The sequence below is a fragment of the Pararge aegeria genome, chromosome 19 (assembly GCF_905163445.1).
Source record: "Pararge aegeria chromosome 19, ilParAegt1.1, whole genome shotgun sequence".
Lineage (NCBI taxonomy): Eukaryota > Metazoa > Arthropoda > Insecta > Lepidoptera > Nymphalidae > Pararge > Pararge aegeria.
Window position 1 is genome coordinate 7,805,259 of NC_053198.1, and position 20,435 is coordinate 7,825,693.

Sequence of the window (20,435 nt, forward strand, 5' to 3'; positions counted from 1 at the left end):
AAAAAAAAAAGCATTTAATAACAGTCTCTTGTATGACAGGAACCAACAATCCGGTTGGGAAAACTTCACGCTGGCCCATGTTGAGGGACGGAGTAAACGTTTTCTGTGGTATATAACATAACAGATTTATGGACGCCGGACTGGGGGGTCCAAGATGGGGGATTGAGTGCTGCGCATTCTATGCAGTTCTTCAAAACAAAAAACATATAAACGTACTTGACAATATATTTTCTGAATAGATAATCTCTATTCCAGTTAGAAGATTGAGTAAAATTTTATCGATAGAAAAAAAAAAAGAGTATATTATTGTCAGTTATTTATTATAATTTAGCAAATAAAATTTAAGTAAACAAAACTGAGTATTGTGGTTATTTTTGTTGTTTTTCTAATTACCATTACACTTACTTAAATTTATTCTTGTTCTGTCAAGTTCTTAACGCGACGTGACGGAACAAGAAATCTCATAATTTGGATACCTACCAACTTTGTCTGGAAATTGTAAAGAACAAGCGATAAAGTTGACGCGTGCTTCAGCTCTTAGTAAAGAAATACTAATAAAAAATTCCTAAAAGCTCAAATGTGTAATATCAACACCGTACAAAAGATCTTAAGATGCAAGATCAAAAGGACCGACGGTAAATATTAGTGTAAGACACATACATACCTTCGCTAATTGCATTACGTTGTTTCTGGAGTACTCACGGACTAATTGCCAAACCTCTAGGGTTTCTAGAGTGGCCTAGCTGCTAGCATTATCATCATCCAATTATGTACCACAGCTGGGCACTCCTTCTTTATAGTAATAATTGACGCACTAAGCAGGTGGCCCACCTCATGGTACGTGGGAAACCATGAATGCAGGGCATGCAAAGAACACGCCATACACGAGTGCCTTACTGTGTCCATCAACCTGACCCGTAGGTGTTAAGACTCAGCCTGTAATACGGGAACACAACAATGATGATTGACGACAGAAATAAGTATGGCAATAGGATTTCCTCGAATGAGCTCTCCCACAAAAAGCTTTACAACTAACAACTCTTTCTCATAAGAGAGAGAGTTCAGGGCAGTCATGCCCAAATCGGTCTATATCGAACTTGAAGGGTCGAAGATGACCTGGAAGTTGATTTTTAATTTGCGTTATTGCCGTATTGCCGTCTGTGAAAACTAGAAAATGGCTGCACTGAGTTGAAGAGTTAAGTAGGTACTTTTTGTTGCACCCTAGCACTAAATACTATTTCTGTTTTCCTTGTGTTTTTCCTATTGTGTTGTGTTGTGTTGCAAAAAGGTTTTTCTATTCTATTCTATTCTACTTTTATATTTTGTTTGCCTAAAATTAAGAAGCGAAAGGAACAGCATAAAAAATGCTTTGTATGGGAATCGCCAATGAAATTTAATCATGAACACCGAACCAGATTTTAAATTGGTTAAATATAAATAGTCTGTGCTTTCAATAGGCGTTCTTTGATGGTACAAAGTCTCCCGGTCGTCTAATCTGATAATATTAAACATTGGAGTAAAATTATTCACAAATCTATAAACTAAGGAAATCTGCAGTTCTGAGAAGTACGATCCTTTTCACTATGCTCTTTGTGGACAAAGATAACACTATACTAAGAATTGACAATTTAGTTAACTTTAGAGAAAATTGGTACCAATTATCCATTAGTGGCAGTACGTCTAGTATATTTTGGAGTTCGTCGGTCGAACCCATGGATCTATTACCTTGACCATCGATGTGTCTCACATCCACAAATGGCATTGTTTTAACTAAAAGGCACTGTAATTTTCCGTTTAATAAACAGATTTCAGTCGTAACTGCAGAACTACGAAATCTTAGGTGAAATTGTCGTGGTATACTTGAATGGAAAGCAAAAATTACACTCCCATCAACGACCGCACCGACGCTTGCCAGTCATAAAATACACAAATGAAATTGTAAACAGGTGTGCAAGAGCGCATGCGTATGGGGACGCCCAAACCAATAAACTTCGACCTTTTATGTCTCGTACAGCCGCATATAACTTAAACGGAATGGACGCGACAATGCACCCTTCAGGTACCACACTAAACTGGTTGTTAACGACAGGTAGAACAGGTACAACGCATGCGCCAGGTGAGAATGGTTGCCTCCTAATAATTCCTGCTAGCCTAGTACTAGGCTGGCATCTTGCCACAGGTACGCTCCCAAATGACAGGTGATAGGGCTCTCACGTTGGCCTTACTGACCCCAACCTTGACATACCAACAGGTAAATAGGAATTTCAACCCCGGTGCTCCGAACTAAACACTCGGAACTGATATTCAAATTCATTCCCTATTACTACTGCTGCAAGTGCTATTCGCTTTTGGCGATGAGTTAATAAAAGCCTTCAAAGGTGAACGGCACGAACAAGTCGGTTTTATCCTTTTTGTTAGGGCATTTTTTGGTGAACTTTCAATTGAAATTTATTTTTAATTACTGGATTATTACGGTAAACATCACAAAAAAGTTTTGATCCCCCGCTTTTATTGGTATTGGATTCGCAGCGGCTGTCTCATAGTAATCGCGGGATTAATCCGAAAAGTCATATTTCATTATAATTAACGGAGAAGGCCGTAGGACTCGTAAATGTAATTTGATAACAATTTTTAATTAAGTAATTTGCAATCGTCAATTCGCAACTAATGAGTTTAAAAATCTAACGATTGTAATTTAAGAAGATAAGTATTTTGACTAAGTTTACCGGCTTGGTACCAGAACTAGATATTGAAGATTTATTTTTAATCAATGTTACATTGCAATTAACAGGCGCGTTAGTTTATAGCGAACCAAACTAGATTCATAATCTAGTATTATACTTTCTGAAGTACTGTTACCTGCAGATTACCAGACATTTTTTTAAAGATTTTTTAAAGAGTTTCATTAATACAAGTTTTTTACCTAAATCTTCTAGGTTCAAAGATCCATAAAAAATTGCATCGGGTTCGATGCCCGAGTTAGTCAAGCAAAACGGTGCGATACTAATGGATTACGGAGATCAAATTTGGCTAGACTCAACCCGTGACCTATCTAGATCGAGCAATTAGACTTGGTCTTTTTTTAAAGCCCATTACTTAAATCAAAAATTATTGTGGACAATTGGATAGCGCATTTTGATGTCATTCCCATTAAAATTGTCGTGGGAAAAGAGTAAGGTTAATTTAAAACGAAACCCAAGTTATTTTTACGCGACTATGAAAGGATTATTCATGAAAATATTCATCAGTAATTTTAGTACCATATGTGCAAGCTACGCTTACTTTGGGACTAGATGGCTATAAGTGTATTTGTCTTAGTATATTTATTCAATTTGACGGATAATACATTCAAATTCAAATTCCATTTTATGAATAGTATGTATTCGAGTAATCGTCAATCTGTTTGTTGGTATTCATTGATTCGGGAGGCAGATTTTACCGTGTAGTGCTAGGAAGAAACTTAGCATGTTTTTTTTCACAAATTATATGGCGCAATAATTTAATAGAGCCACAGAACTTCAGCTTGTTTATAGCATTAGAGAGCTATTGCGCTGGTTGCTATATGCTAACGCAGAAAGGTCAATATATGGGTTTTTGGTAGTAGTAGTAGATGTTTTTGCTTGTCCGGGGAAATACTATCGCCATGCTTATTGTTGCAATGCTGTGTTCCAGCCTATAGGTTGCTGGTGTAATTACAGGCACTTGATTCTTAACACCTACGTCTCAAACTGATGGACACAGGGTGGCATGTTGCTAGACGTGCTCCTTGCATGAATCTCCCTGAGAAGTGATGCTCTGTTTATAAGCGATGGTTTTTTACTTACCATCTGGTGGACCATCTGCTATAAAAAATGGTCATATTATAACAAATGTCGAAAGAATTACGAAAAAAACCGAACTTTTCCCACAGAAAAATTAGGTCTTCTGAACACAATGGTCTACTAAAATAGTTCAATTTAAACGCTTACTTAACCTAAATGACCTAACTAGGTCACAGCCAGCTAAAGTTTAAACATCTCTAATTTAGAATCTGTCTAAACTGTATCGCAAGAAATAAACCGTCTCGGTTACTAAGACAATTATTCATCTTCTAGGAACCTAATAGATATAAACCTAAATATTCTCGGATAAACTGGGAAACTTATTAGTTCGGAACACAGGTGGAACTCCATTAAATACTCCTTTTTAAAAAAAGTTTAAAATACCTCAGTGCTAACAGTTCTTTCAAACTCAACTTGAAAAAGTAGGTTATCAATTTAAAAGCAGCAGTAGATATTCGAAGTTGGAATCCCAACCCTAACTTTTCAAAGTTATGTTTTATTCAATTAAATACTTTGACGATGAAGGAAAACATTGTGAGGAAACCTGCATGCTTGGGAGTTCTGTATAATGTTTTCAAGGGAGTGCCAGGCCCACCAATTTGCACTGGGCCAGCGAGGTGGACTTCGGCCTAAACCCTTCTCATTGCGGGACCGTGCCCTTTAGTGGCCCGGTAATGGGTTGATATGATTATCAATTTAATACTGTAATTGAAAATTGCCTATTACTTTTTTTATTCCACGAGCTACGTCAGCGCTCGTAGATAAAGTAGCTCCATTTTGTCTAGCTCAAATTGACCCGGAAAGTAATTCAAATAAAACTTACTAGAATGGATTATAGGTCAGGTGACCGCGACAGGTGAAACTATATAAAATAAATAATAAGTATCTATTGTATTTTTTGTCCTTTAAATCTACGTATGATCCGACTAAGATGCATGTAAGCGTTGCGCTCTAATAAGCAAATTCTTAAATTAAGGACAGTGGGTGACTGTTGCAACAACGTTACTAATTTATCTGTAGTCCCTTTATCAAATTTTACGGGTCAATACCTACCGCACACCGATGGGATGAGTGAAGTTGGTCGACTTTTTATAACCTGCTGCAAGGAAGAAGTAGTAGAGTTTTTCGAGACAGAAGACCGAGCAACACACCTCAGTAAACACATTTAATTTTTTAAAGAGACATTATATTTTCTGCTTCATGCTTATAAAATAAACTTTATAAGTAATGATAGAAAATAGTACGATATTTTCATCATTATCATCATAGCAGCCGACTACAGGACACGGGTCCTCTTAGAATGAGAAGGACTTAAACACATAAGCGAGTTTTTTTATAGTAATAATTGGTCGGCCAAAACAAAATATAAAAAAGAAGTTGTCGATATGTACAGTTACAAAATTGAATTGTTAGACGCAAAAAAACCGTGACAATAATAGATAAGATAAGATAATATTTACCTGTAATTATCTCAACCAGTTAAAAGATGTTCTTGTAGCACCAACTAACATCTAAAGCGCCGGCGTCGCACTTATTCTGCTACCAACAATATTTCGCCAAAAGGGGGGTTTTCACTTGACAAAGCAGGACCGGCGAAAAACCTAACACCACCCCGTCCTATTATCATAAAATTAAATCAATATTTTAAGACTGTGTTTAAATGCAAATTTATATTGATACATATTATGTATCAAAAACAAAACAATCGCACTGTAACAATTAGATAAAGTTTATTTGCCAGCCACTTTCTTTTAGATCCACTGCTGCGTCCACAGGAATAAAATATAGGATTAAATCATAATTATTATCAATCTATTATTGGCCTGCTATTAGTCACGGGATGAAAGGGGTTTAGGCCCTTGGTCATGGAGGTGGACACCTCACGGACCAAGGGCGTGTACGGTTAGACTTCTCGTCAAAAATCTCAGGCATGCAGGTTTCCTTACGTTGTTTTCCTTCACCTTTAAAGCTAAGTAATATTTTTAATGTTGAAATTAAAGACGCACATAGCTAAAAAAAGTTAGAAAAGTGTGTTGGGGATGCAACTTGGTCTCCTGGAACGAAATTAATGAAGCTATAACCGCTCTCTAGGCTATAACCGCTTCTTTAAACTATTTTATGGTTATTTTGATACCTAACCAACTTTGTTATGACTTATGATGTCTTTATTTGTTTCTAAGTAAATATATGTTTGTATGAGTTACATATAAACAGTTATCATCGTATAAACCCGTTACCGGCCCACTACATGGCCTCCTTCCACAAAGGGCCTTTGTCTTTTGCCTTTTTTTTCTTATTTTGGCCTTAGTCCACCAAGCTGGCCCATGGATTTGTGGACGCAGTTATAATTAGTTCGATTACTACGCAAAAACACTTTACGTAACTAAAGATTAAAAATCGTTAAGGGTATGTGTAAACAGACCTTAGGATAATCTACATCAAATTAGTTCGTTGCTCCCGACTTACGTACAAACTGCGAGTACGAATAAGAGATACGAGTCATTGCTTTATTATCGTTGGCTGCGCTCTGATAAACGGGCCACGCGACTTTATTGTTGCTCAAAATCAAAAAGCAACGCGCCATTTTCCGTTGAGGCAGAGACGCTAATTCGCAATAAATATAATATTATGAGAGTAGTTAATATTATATTTACCATAGTTAATTATTTTTAGTTATTTGTTTATTAAATTTCATCCATGCATTAACATAGTCATGTCAGGGCGTAAAAATAAGAAAAACTTTGACCCTTATATTTATTACAAATACACGATTTCTGTCTTAGTATTCTAATTGGCGTTAGTAGAAATGAACATTTATTTTAAAATAATTAGTCACTATTAAAACATCATTATTAAATCTATTATAATATAAAATAATTGCTAGTAATTAAATTATGATAAAACTACTAAGATAAGATGTCACGAAAATCAATTGAAATAATGCGATTATGCGTGTGTAAATAATCATTATTTATTTACAATTTAAATTCCTATTATCTACTTTTTACAATATAAAATCGATTAGAAAAACAATGTCGAGATTTTGAGGTCTATAAAGATTGAAATTCTTGGATATTGTAGAAACAAATTTGTATACAAAAAGTGAGACAGTGATATGATCTGGTTCATCTCTCTACCTTGCAGCAACGAATTGATGATATTTTCTCGCACCATTATAATTATTTTCATTTATTGATAAACTTCCGCGTCATAAACCAATCCGCTCTGTAAGTGGGCTGCTAATGGTTTAATGATGAGATGATGAAAAATAACCTAAGATTTCAATTACGCTTGTAATGATAGAAAATATCGTCCCATTTTCTTTCATTACTTATAAATAAATAAATAATAAATCAATAAATATACTACGACAATACACACATCGCCATCTAGCCCCAAAGTAAGCCTAGCTTGTGTTATGGGTACTGAGATAGCTGATGAATATTTTTTATGAATATAATACACATAAATACTTATAATATACAGATAAACACCCAGACACTGAAAAACATTTATGTGATGAACACAAACATTTTCCAGTTGTGGGAATCGAACCCACGACCTTGGACTCAGAAGGCAGGGTCGCTGCCCACTGCGCCACTCGGCCGTCAAATAAGTTATAAATAGGTCTATGATCAAGATAGCGCATAGGTTGCGTTCTGGGCACGTTCCATCCAATAAATTTTCATTTTTAATGAGGAAAACGGTTCTCCAAATTGTTATGTATGTGGAGTAGTGGAAAATGTACACCATTTGTTGATCGAACGTGCCCGTAATGATCAAGGAAGGACATTATAATAAGGGATTTAAAATTAAACCTTAGTGATATAGGTGTGTTTCATACCATCTTGACTTCCACAACTTCTAGGGAAGCCAAAATGATATATGATTTTTATAGAAGTATTCATAAGTTGTACAAAAATAGAATAAGATACGATAGATCTGACATATTTTTGTAAAATAAAAGCCCTTTAATAAATAACAATAAAAAAAATATATAATGTTATATGCACAAAGCGGAAGTACTCTTTAAAAAAAAATGTCTTTTCTTAGTTGTGTTGCTCGATGTTGTTATTGTTGAAGCTGTTTATGCGAGTAAAGATCCAGTAGATTAATCTTAAATGACGCGGTCGCGGAATCCTTTGAACTTCTTCTGGGAAAGTAAAACAGCAAGTTATTGTTGATAAAATAAAGATCACACGAACACGTTTTTCTCGGCTTCTATTTAAACAATTAGATTGTGCAACAATAGAAAATTGTAGCGAGCGTAGCCAGGGTGTTGACAAAATAGCAGATAGTAATAGTAGACCTGCATTTGTTATTCTATTATTGAAACTTTTGGAGACAATAAGATCGAGGCTCCATAAGCGCCATTCAATTTCATACTTCTTTTTTTTACTTCTTTATTTATTCGGGACTTCCCTTAAGAATTAGAACGTCAACCCCATCATTCCTTATACGAACATTAATAAGAATAAATCTTCTAATTTCATCTTAACTTAAAATCTAATAACATTCTGGCTGCCTCTGTATAAGGTGCACACAGGGTACGTTGCGTTGCTTACTCGTATTTATGTTTAAAATGAATATTTTTAATGTGGAGATTTACGTTATAAACAAAAATTCCGAACTTAAATATGAATTGGTCCCTCAGTGGTCTATTCTTCAACTTCAGACTTCTTTATCTATATTACAGACTAATGTAGCCCACTTTTGATTCTACTACCGGCGATCTAATAAAATTTTAGAACACAAAAGCTGCTTTTGCGACTTAACTATGATAGTTAGACATATTCCCTCGCGAACTTCTTTGTACGTAATAATTAGTACTTTAATTATGGCATATGTCATTTTTATGTATCATCAATAGTTTTCTCAGCGCACGCCGAATTAATGAATTAGAAATGTGAATTTTATAGGAAAAATGTTGCTACTTTGGCATATATATTATTGAAATTGTCTTAATTATTTCCAGTTTTTTTGACAATAAATTATAGCCTTTACCTACTAATGATGTGTGCATTGTCGTAGTAGTTATTTTTATTAATTTATTTATTTAATTACCACACATCTTTTTTTTATTAGTTAGCCCTGGACTAAACTTAGCGGCACTGTCACACGCCACGACGAAGCTTCTAAAAAAAATTAAAAACAAAAAATTACAAATTTATAAATGCCTTTGCCGGGGATCGAGACCGGGATCTTCTGCTTAAAACCACATAAGCGCTTACCGCTGCACCGTGGTGGTAAAAATCTTGGATCAATTCTCGCGCCAAACTTTCGTGCTTTATATTCTATTCTTTATTTTTTAAACACAGTTTTATTTAGCCATTTGGTCGAAAGCGAAAATCCAGATACGAAGGCAAGTCATAGATCGCGTGTTCTAGTCATCAGGGCCGTTAACCTCGCTGGCCGTGGGCGGGCGCGTAGGAACACTAAAACACTAAAAACAACACGAAACACACCATCAATTTCAGCCCAAAAACACTCGCCGGAACCCATTGAAAGATTATTCGGCTGAAAGATGGACGATCTGTTTAAATATACTGTAAAGAGGTAAAAATTAGGTATTTAATAGTTTAGAGTGTGTTATAGATATATAAGACCCGTTTATCTTAAAAATTCTTTCAAGTGGATTTTAATTTTTTTTTAAAGTAATCCTGATATTATTTGGTTATATGATGGTCTAAAATGTTAAACCCATATCCCTAATCGGTTTCTACGCGACATCTTACCAGAACGCTAAATCGCTTGGCGGCATGTCTTTGGCGGTATCTAACCATGGCCGAAGCCTCTCATCTTACCAGACTAAAGAATAAAATGAAATCATGAATGTCTGGATTATTACCTACCTAAAGTTAATAAGTTCGAGGTCATAGATTGTAGAAAAACTAGTTGCATGAATTATATTTTCCATTAATGTTTTTCATTTTCTTAAACATCCAAAAGTAGCATTCAAGTAGGTACTCGTAAGTACATGCAATATAAATAAGATTATGTGAATCACGAGTATTCCCAAATGTATTTCTCACAGTTGGTAAAGTAGATTTGTTTTATCTGAGTGATTTATTTAAACCGCTAACAAATTTGGCTCATTACAGTTAAACTGTTTTGTACATGTAGGTACTGATACTTTTTCAGCGTTCTTGATATGAAACCGATTTCTGTTTTTATTAAGGAATGCGAGTTATAAATAAACTTTTAAGTGTTTTACGGTCGATATCTCATTGTTAAATGCTTTGAAACTAGGTAACGACTGTTACAGTAAATTTGTAAAGTGGGTAAATAATTTTACTTTTGATAGCTATGACTTGATATGTGCCGGATATTTAATTAAATTAATTAGCATTTAAAAAATGTGCTTATCATTCCTATTCAATTAATGAAGTTTTGAAAATATAAAAAAATATAGTATTTAATTTGACGGCCGATTGGCGCAGTTTGCAGCGACCCTGCTTTCTGAGCCCAAGGCCGTGGGTTCGATTCCCACTACTGAAAAGTGTTTGTGTGATGAGCATGAATGTTTTTCAGTGTCTGGGTGTTTATATGTATTTTCTAAGTATTTATGTATATTATTCATAAAAAAATTTATCAGGCATCTTAGTACCCATAACACAAGCTACGCTTACTTTGGGGCTAGATGGCGATGTGTGTATTGTCGTAGTATATTTATTTATTTTTTTAATTTATAGCCAATGTTCATGGCATTTTGTCGGTGGATATCTATATATATAAAAAAGAAAGTTGTTTGTTTGTTTGTTTGTTTTAAGTCTTTATTGCACACACACATTTTATATAAATTGAACACAAATACAGAAGAAACTAAAAATAATAAAAATAAAATAGAGCGTGCAAAGACGGTCTTATCACTAAAGCGATCTCTTCCAGACAACCTTTGACGTTAGGAAAAAAAAAAAAGTTGTTTTGGTTACAACATTTATAACTCAAGAACGGCTGGACCAATTTTTATGTTATTTGATTTTTTGGATTCCTCTTAGACCGGAATAGGATAATAAGTGTTAAAATATAACATTCATCAAAAAAAAAAAAACGATCCGCGGTACGAAGTTCGCCGGGACAGCTAGTTTTGATATAAATATGGATTCGTCGCTTTCTTTTCGTTCGTTCATTTGCAATCTTCAGCCTTGTAAGAGACTCAGTTGGCGCTAAGATACTTCCCTGTGTCTTAGTCGTTATCACTACGTAACTACATTTATATCATGAAGCTGAAATCTGCATTGGATCAATCGTTACAGGTAACTTTTATAATACATTTTGTTTTTTCTCTCTGACCAGAAACGTAAAAATGGTTTTGGCTTTATAGCCTTCACTTAAAAAAGAGGAGGCCTGCGCCCAGCAGAAGGATGGAAAATAGGCTGATAATAATAATTATAATAACTGATAGCATACGTAAAAGTTGCGATATTCGAACAACACATAAACCTATTAAAGTCCTACAGCTTGTGCCAAGCTCCTCCGGCCTCCCCTCTGTTTTAGAGCATATACTCGTACCACTGTTCTGCTCGCGCATTAGCGCGATAGTGGGTTTTGAGGACTAAACCACAATTTACTAAGGATATGCCTACGCTTATCATGCTCTCAAATACACACTCTACAATACCTATTTCAATACCGAACAATTTTGACCCAACCCGGGATTCGAACCCAGGATCTCGGGTCATGTAGTTGAACATGCTAGCCACTGGACCAACAAGGTATTTACGACTAAAGACGGTTATGAATCATAAATCAATCACCAATGAAATGTCATCATAGATAGAGCTACAATCAATATATATCTGACTTCACATAGTGATGACCTCATGTGACACTTGCGCGATTATCATTTTTGCAGTCCTAAATTGGAAGTGATGTCTGCCCCAACTCCGTCACCGTTTAAAATAGTCAATTGTCTATGGCGCTAGAGACCTCAATGTAATCCCATTAATTTTATTCAACGCTTTTGAAGCGTGGAAAAATGTGAATTAAAAAAGGATTTATTGATTTCTATTTTGTTTTGGTAATATTTTGGTTTTATAGCGAAACGAAATAGATAGACTCTGAAAAATAATGAAAATAAATAAAGTCGTGCCAAGCCTAAGGTTCCGACTAAGATTTCTTTATTACTATACACACAACATTAACTATAATGTTGTGTGACTTGGCCGTTTAAGGGTACATAAGTACAAGAAAAGACAGTAACCAGTCAATTGTAGGCTTAATAAAGCTGCGTATTTTTTTCACTGCCGTGCCCCTCGATGTTAGATTTAGAAAGTCTCTATTTTTCAATTATTTAGTTAAACAAATAAATAAAATTTAATATTCAACAAGATTCAAATAAAAATTATTGAGTATTATAACTTATTGCACGCCTCATAAGCGAAGCGTTGAGGTGGGTATTACTGTCAGTTTGTATGTGTGTACGGATCCCGTATCTTGTGGTCACGATAACGAGCGAAATACTTCACTCATCGATTTGTTTTTTTTTATAGGCTTTAGTATTTTGAGGAATAGAACCCTATTAATTTCACTGTATAATTAGATGTAGTTTAATTATTATTTACAAATAATCTCAATTTTATTGTAATGAATGAGATTATGAGGTGTGCAATAAGCCATAATACTCAATAAATTTATTTGAATCTTGTTGAATATTGAATTGAACATGAACTCGCAATCCGTGTCTGAACACGCTAACTGTTAAACAACTATGCAATACGGAGTACAATATAGTTTGTAGTTTCTTAATCACGTTTAAAATAAATCCAGAGAGACTCAGACTGACCTTTTATTTAGACAATAGTAATTTAGTATAGCGCTTGAAGAGGATAATTACAATAATTTGGGGAACCAAAGTGGAGATTCCAGTTCGTGATTTGGTTCTGGACCTAATTGGTGCATCACTAACGAGAATTAACTGAGAATGGAATTGCATTCGCTTTGCAAAATAACGCGAAAAACATGACTTTATGTATTATTCGAAACAGTAGGTAAACCTGTAAAGCCCGTGTCATAAATAAAATATAAGATATTTCACTTAATTTGTTTTAGAGTTTTAAAAATACCGAGTAAAATAAAGCAAAAAAACTATGGGTATACCTACGTAACTAGCAACAAATCATATTTTGCAATAAGCGCCAAGTCATCCTCTTTCAATTTGAGAATAAAAAGGATCAAAACTTTCTGATGAGTTTTGATACTTGATTATAAATCAGCCCTTGTGCCGACTAATTGAGGGACGCGTCGGATGGTCGGATCCGTTACGTCGGGTGTCCGGTTGCATCCTGCGGAACTGCCGCTTGCAATGCCAAGTTCATTATGATCGTGGCATTCAATATGGTGTTGTTCAATTTCCTACCCAGTTGTAATTGTACATTATTTTAGAATTTCAGAAGTTCAACTTCCACGCTTACGTAAATGTACAAAGATAAGTACCTGTACAACGTGTAAATGAAAACCAAAATAATACTTCACAGGCTTTAGAGGTACATTATGTTCTGTCTCTAAGACTTATCTGTGAAACCGAAACCTAATAGTTTTGAGTAAACCACTGCCATAGTTTTTACTGAAAGAAATCAGATACATCACATGCAAAATTAAAATCTTGTGCCTCCTGTAACTTTATTAGGTACGCGTCGCGTAACGTAGGTACTATGCGCGTGTCGATCTTTTATCTTCAGCAGGGTTGTCAAAAGTAAAAGTAAAACACTTAAAAATTTTTGAATCCGTTTGTATAGAAATATAAATATGCTTCTTTTTATTTAATATTTTTACAGGGTGTTTCCTTATGAAAAATTCTTATGCATCTTACAATATTATTTCGTAATTCTGTTACAAATTGTAAAAAGCTTTGTTCATTTGCGTAAATTTACGTACACTTTTAATAAGATTGACGCTAGTCAAGTGACCTGGATTGACGGTAGTTCCTTGGAAACAAGGACACATAATACTCGTCTTATTTATTTAGCAATTAATCTCTGTAATTTAATATTTTAAAAGATTGACGATTAATTGAAAAATTTAGTAAACAAACAATAAGTTTTAGTTAACTAAAATTAAGTGAAAAGTTTAGTAAACAAACAATAAGCCTACGCCTATACATGCCTCTTTTGTACACTATATCAATGTTAGATTATATATTTCTCAGTTCCATTATTCATCGGCCGAATTTGGTTTGTTAGTTTTTTCACTGCCCACGTGATGATCTGTTACTTTCATTTGTAAATATAAAGCTGCGTGATCAGTGCTAACAATATTTCCACATATTACATAACTTAGCTACCGGTAGAGTTACTTAATTGTTACTCAGCAGATGGAACAATCGTTCTTTATCTTTTAAAGTATCATCAACTAACGCGGATGCTAGGAGTTAACGATGAAGCAAACACAGAATTTGCACCAACCTATTCGATGCAAGAGAGTATCATACGACACAGTTAGAAATATAAAGGACGAATAGAGAGAAACACAAAGACTGGGGTAGAATACAAAAGGTGGCCTTATCGCTTAGAAGCTATCTGTACCAGGCAACCTTAGGATAAGGACAACAAGAGCGAGAACAGATAGGTGGTGTTAAAATTATTATAAACCTACTTTCAAATAACTACATACGAACATATAAACAAACGTCACACAAATAGAAAAAAATATACGAAATAAATAAAATAATATATAAGTTTGAGCACAAGTTCCGAGGTTCCAGAGGCTTTAACACAGTCGGATTCCTCTTGTCCGTGCCATTTCTGAGGTGACCGTTGAACGGCGCGGCGGTCGTACAGATCCGCGCAGATCGCGCTCGAGATGCAACCAAGATGTGATATATATTTTCCTTATTTTCTGGTAGGTTCCTTAATACGACTAGGGTTTTTGAGGTTTAAAAACCGTGTCACCTCAACAACCCACCCCACTGCTGTTGTTCGAGTTTCAAATCATATCATATTTCGTCGAAACAAGTAAACCCTTACCTCATACCCACCCGACATTAATTGATTGGTTGGCTTTTTGTTTTTTTTATGTTTGATTGATACATCATTAGTGGGTTGATGGTTTTCTACTTAATCTATATATTTTTTTACTTTCTGCCTTTTAGTATTTTTTTTTTGTTTTTGTCTGTTTATATACAAATGTAGTGAATGGGGTGACTAAAAACGTTTAGTGCACAAAGCGAGCTCCTTAGTCACACGTCTTTCATAAGGAATAATAACAATATAAGGTACGATGAAATGTCTGGCAATAAAGAACAGCTTTCTTTCTTTTTTATGTGTAAGTTTATTAAAATTACATGTTTTTATCCCTACGGTGCCTGTATACCGTATCGTATTCTAACCACCAGCCTACAAGGGCTCCTGCATCCAAAAACCGTTAAGCCAACAATCCTCGGCACAAGCATGCAATGTAAACGTTTATTAGCATCTCAAACGTACGCTTGTTGATTTGCAAGGTTTACCAAGCTCTCGGATTCCCTCTGAAAATGTATACAGTCATTGTTTCTACACATCATGTTTATATAACATGCAACTTGTTTTACTCGCAAGCTATGTTCGAATTGTATTTATTTTCCTTAGTGGTTTTTACTCTTAGAAATCTCAGTATAAATAAGTAATTAAAAAAAATTAAATACTCAGAAATGTGTACATGTATCGTATATTTTTTTTTATCCCAACAACTTAGAAAAGCGTACTAAATCGTATCGCGCCAGAAATATGGTATATATTATTTTCGATGTTAGGATCAACATAGATTAATCTATTCGTAGTTTAATTTCTTTCAATTTCATTCAGCACTCAGCACTCAGACCTAAGAACTCTGCTGCTGCTGACATCTAGCTTGATACGAAGTCTTTAGATTATCGCGATACGGACTGCAAATATTTTTAATGTCCCCCGGCTCGCGTTTAAAAAGTGAAGTATTGTTAATCATAACAATCAGTAAGGGTTCACAATTTTTTTTATTGGCTTGGTAACCGCTTATCATTGGTGGAATTGGTTCATTAAAACCTCTTCATACAAGTGCCTTCTAATTTTGTGTGAGCCTTAAAATTTACAGTGCGTTAAAGATTCTTAATCATTGTGTATATAATTCTATTGTGCGTGTGTATGCCACTGAACTTCTCCTAAACGGCTGGATCGATTTGAATGAATATTTTTGGGTGCGTTTGGGTGGCACCCTGGATGGTTTAGATTTACAAATCAGCCCGACAGATGGCGCTGCAGTTGGTATCTAGGTTATTTATCTATACTGCAACTAAACGGCGAATTTATTCAAGTACGAGTCCGATTTTAAAAATTCTTTCAGTTGGTCCATCGACGAAGGCTATAATTGTATATATCATTACGCTAAGACTAATTGGAGCATAGCACCATTTTTTTTTCCTTTTGAGCACTTACGTTACGTCCAACAACAACGTATGAAAAAGTTGTCCCCCTTTAAAAGTTCAGAAATAAGCCCGGGACGGCATATATCTATCTTTTAAGGTTGACTTTTTCGCGGACGAAGTCGCGAGGGACCTCTAGTGTAATATAGAACCAGGGCTCTGAATATAACGCATACATTGTTATGTGCCCAAAATAAGATTTAAGATTGCAAATTAGTTCATGCAAACAATGTTTAAATTAATCTAATGTATCTATTGTTTTGATAACAAAAGTTTGACCTGCATTTTTAATATTATATGAATATTACATATGGAAATAGTATGGCATCATCGATTTGAAATTCATTTCGTGCGTATCTCATTTGCATTGGGAAAAATTAAATTATTCAGGTTGCTTGAGTCATCATCATAAGACCTAGGTCCCCTTAGCGGACTGATGCATTGGCATTGAATAAACTTTTTTGGATTATTTGACCGGAACTTTAACACATTTTAAAAAGGACGCTAAAGACACTGACACACTCACAAAGGCTTAGAGCAAGAGAAGTCTTATTTAAACTCGTGTTTCATACGATGGGGTGGAACTATGAAGATGGAAATGTATTATAATTGCACGTTACTAGTTCCTCTAATCCTGCCGAGCAGTAGGGAGTTGAGAAGGTGAGAGTGTTTTTAGTAGGACTATTTTTACACTACCCTATTTGGGTACGTTTAGTGTTTAGTTTAATACATCTTATAGGTACTAACTTCATCATCATCACCAATGGACGTCCACTGCTGGTCTTATGTAAGCAATTCCTCCAAATATCACGGGGAGCATCCTAACTCTACGTTAACCGGTGCGAGGTCACCAACTTCATCTAGTCCTAGAACTGTATTAAGTATGCTTTAAATCAGCGAACTCCTCTCTGTACTTATAATTTCAGGGTGCAATAACCTTACCGTACCTATTATTGAATTACTGTAAGCTGGCATGAATACTCGTTACAAGAAACCTATAAGCACGCCCGTTAATTAACTCATTCTCCTTTCATCCATTTTGTTAACGATCTTATCCCACGTGAGGCGAATAACTTTCTTAAATAGGTTCAAGTGACTAAATGATCGCGTCTTTAAACTTTTTACTTTTTAATTGTTACCTTTTTACTTTGTTTTCCATTCCTAGATAAAATAATTAAGTAACACCGTGTTAATATTAAGAATTAATGCTATTCAGTAGTAAGCTAGATTGTTTTTTTTTTCTTTAAATTTTCGAAATAGGATTTTAGCAATATAAAAAATTGGAACATGTTTAAGAAAAAACCGAAAGGGCTTTTTTCTATAAACTTTGGACAAGACAACACAGGTTGACTAGTATTTAATTAATAGAGGCAATTTTATGATGTTTTCAAGGAAAGTACAGAATATTTTAAATGTGTGAGTTACACACTAGATTTGCCGCACAATTATCTACGTAATCATGGTTATTTAATAGACTCTTCTTTCTCCCAGCAAGCACCTCTAATTTTCTAGGGAATATGCGTTTAAATTATTAAAATATCACTTGCTTCAAGGTGAGGTTTTCAAGGTGAACGAAAACATCGTGAGGAACCTGCATTATGTCAAAAAAGGTGGCTAAATATGACGATCTAAAAAACGTAAATGGCGAATTATGGATATGATTCACATTAGGTTCAAATGTTAGGCCTTAAAATGATAGATTATGGAAAGAACAAAAATTTTATTTTTCTACGATTATCGTGTTCAAAATAGAGCGGCTGTCACTTGGCCTATAATCTCATAGAGATGTTATCATCGACGTCGAGGTTTACAGCCTGTCGCAAGCGCAGGTTTACAGTTAGTATCGTGGATCCTTTATCGCCACATGTAGGTTCTAAGAGCTTATTTATTATGAAGATCATTTGGTTCAATATAACTTTAAAGTGGGTATAGCGCATTTAGTCCGTAAAAAAAAATCCTTCAAGTGTACGCTTCAAAAACGTACACACAATATGTTGTAGTGATGATAGGTATAACGCTACGAACAGTTTTAATTGTTTATTGTAATTTTTGACGACCTCGCTGGCCCAACGGTGAGCGCTGTGAATTAAGTAGGAGGTCCCTGGTTCAATTCCCGGCAGGGGCAATATGGGAATTTATATTTTCAGAATTTTCTAATTTTCTCTGGTCTGGTCTGGGAGCCTTCGGCCGTGGCTAGTTACCACCCTACCGACAAAGACGTGCCGCTTAGCGATTTAGTGTTCCGGTGCAATTTCGCGTAGAAATTAATTATGACTACCATACTCCGTAACATGTTAGCCCGCTACCATCTTAGACTGTATCAGTCACCAGGTGAGATTGCAGTCAAGGGCTAACTTGTAGTGGAATAAAAAAAAACGGATAAAATATTTGACAGAGCAACTACTTACCTTATCGTAAGTGGAAAACCATTGTCTATAAACAGAGCTAAACTTCGCAGCTCATGCAAGAAACAAGTCCTACAAAGCTTCGAGCTGTGTCACAAAAAAGGCTAAATAAAAGAATAAAATATCAAAACTAAAACTGTGAGGATGAGTTCCAAACGCTCCCCTAAGAAGCTCGCAACAAACTCCGTTTTGTTATTACGATCTCATATTGTCTCTATAAACCGTTTAAGAGCAACCTGGTTAAAGCAGATCATAGGGAATGAAATCAGGTGTCAGTGCTAATGACCGAGATCGATGACTCTTCGATAAGTGGAGGAAAGGTGGAATAAAAGGTGAAGGCCTACAATAAAAAAAAATACTAGGACAATGAACTTATCACTTTATTTTTGTTCACAGATCGCTGCTTATAGCAGCCATCGTACTAAGTAATTGCATCCCATGGATAGCATCCAGACACCACTTTAAATATAATGTAAGTACCAGCATTTAATTTTTTTTTTCATTTTTAATTAAATTTAAGCACCCTGGGACCCCGTCTATCTGTCCTCGTCCATCGCAACATTAGCTGGGCGACTCGATATATTGAATGGAATCTCCGGAGAACCAGATCAACGGATAATATCAATTCACATTTTGTCCTGTACACATTGAGTCCTGTTCATCACCAGTGTAGTGAATGAATGAATGAATGAATACACTTTTATTGTACACCAAAGAAAAAAAATAGGTACAGAGATATAAATACACTCTACTCTTAGCCTTTTTAGCTCTTATAGTGTGTTAATCTGCATCAATACAGCTTTTAAACTAAGTTATTAAAATTTCACTTCATTATAACCATAATCTAGAATATTAGATTCGAAAGATAATAATCTAGATTTAGAACATTATCATTCAGACGCTTTTCTATCAACGGGGAGATGGACGGAATATTAAAAAAAATCTTAAATAAAAAATATTTTGCAAATTAAACATGGACGCTTTAAGGTTGTAAAGCAATACTTAATTTGTCATAATATGGGATATAAATTATTAATTTTGTGTACAACAAGTTTATTTTTGCTTCTATATGTTATTTAATTGCATTGCTAACGAAGTAGCTGTAAGTGTAATAAATAGCTCATTTAAGTCGCTTATGTATTATTAGATACATTTATAGCATAGTGTTATAGTTGTTTTAAACAGTATTTTATAGCAGTTTAATAACAACGTTGAACTATGATTAAATGTAGTGTTTATGAATTAGGCAGTGCGTTGACCAGTTACCGTGCAGCCTTGACTTTGCAGGGGCATTCATAATAAATCGCAATTTAAATTTTACGCCTTCCCCTATCAACGCGACAATCTATTACTGTCCGGACTAGTGGTAGCAATTTTAAAGAATGTAAAGATATTTTATATTAGGCAAATTAAATATCCAGTACTATTGAAAAAACTGTATACACCTACATCTTATCTTATATTAAAACTGTAACTGGAAGATTTTTGTACATTTAATATATTTTGAAAATTTTGACCGGGGGATGCTTTATAATTGATACTGAGTCCAAAACAGATTCTTATTTAATTTTTGTCTGTATGTCTGTCCGGCTGTCGGTCTGTCTGTGTGTTTAAATAAAATTTGGTATTGTGGTAGCTGATATTCCGGGTCAACATATAGGTCGACCTTTTATCCCCATAAATTTAAAGAAAAAATTGATCAATTTTACTTCATAGCTCCGTTAAATTTGAACCGATTTTAATAATTCTTGTAGTGTCTAATTTTATTGAAGATCTGATATATATTGTCGGAGATAAATGACATAACTCTTCACAAATAACAGCAAGTAGCAAGGC

At 34.8% G+C, this 20,435-nt stretch overlaps 1 protein-coding gene across 2 annotated transcripts in view; it reads left to right on the forward strand.

Moving 5' to 3' along the window:
• Nucleotides 1-20,435, forward strand: part of LOC120632001 (papilin) — a 133,675-nt gene that overhangs the window by 58,758 nt on the left and 54,482 nt on the right. For both annotated transcript variants that reach the window (XM_039901733.1, XM_039901734.1), the window contains exon 2: nt 18,996-19,071. In XM_039901733.1, coding sequence (XP_039757667.1) covers nt 18,996-19,071 — 76 coding nt within the window. The remainder of the gene's footprint in view (nt 1-18,995; nt 19,072-20,435) is intronic.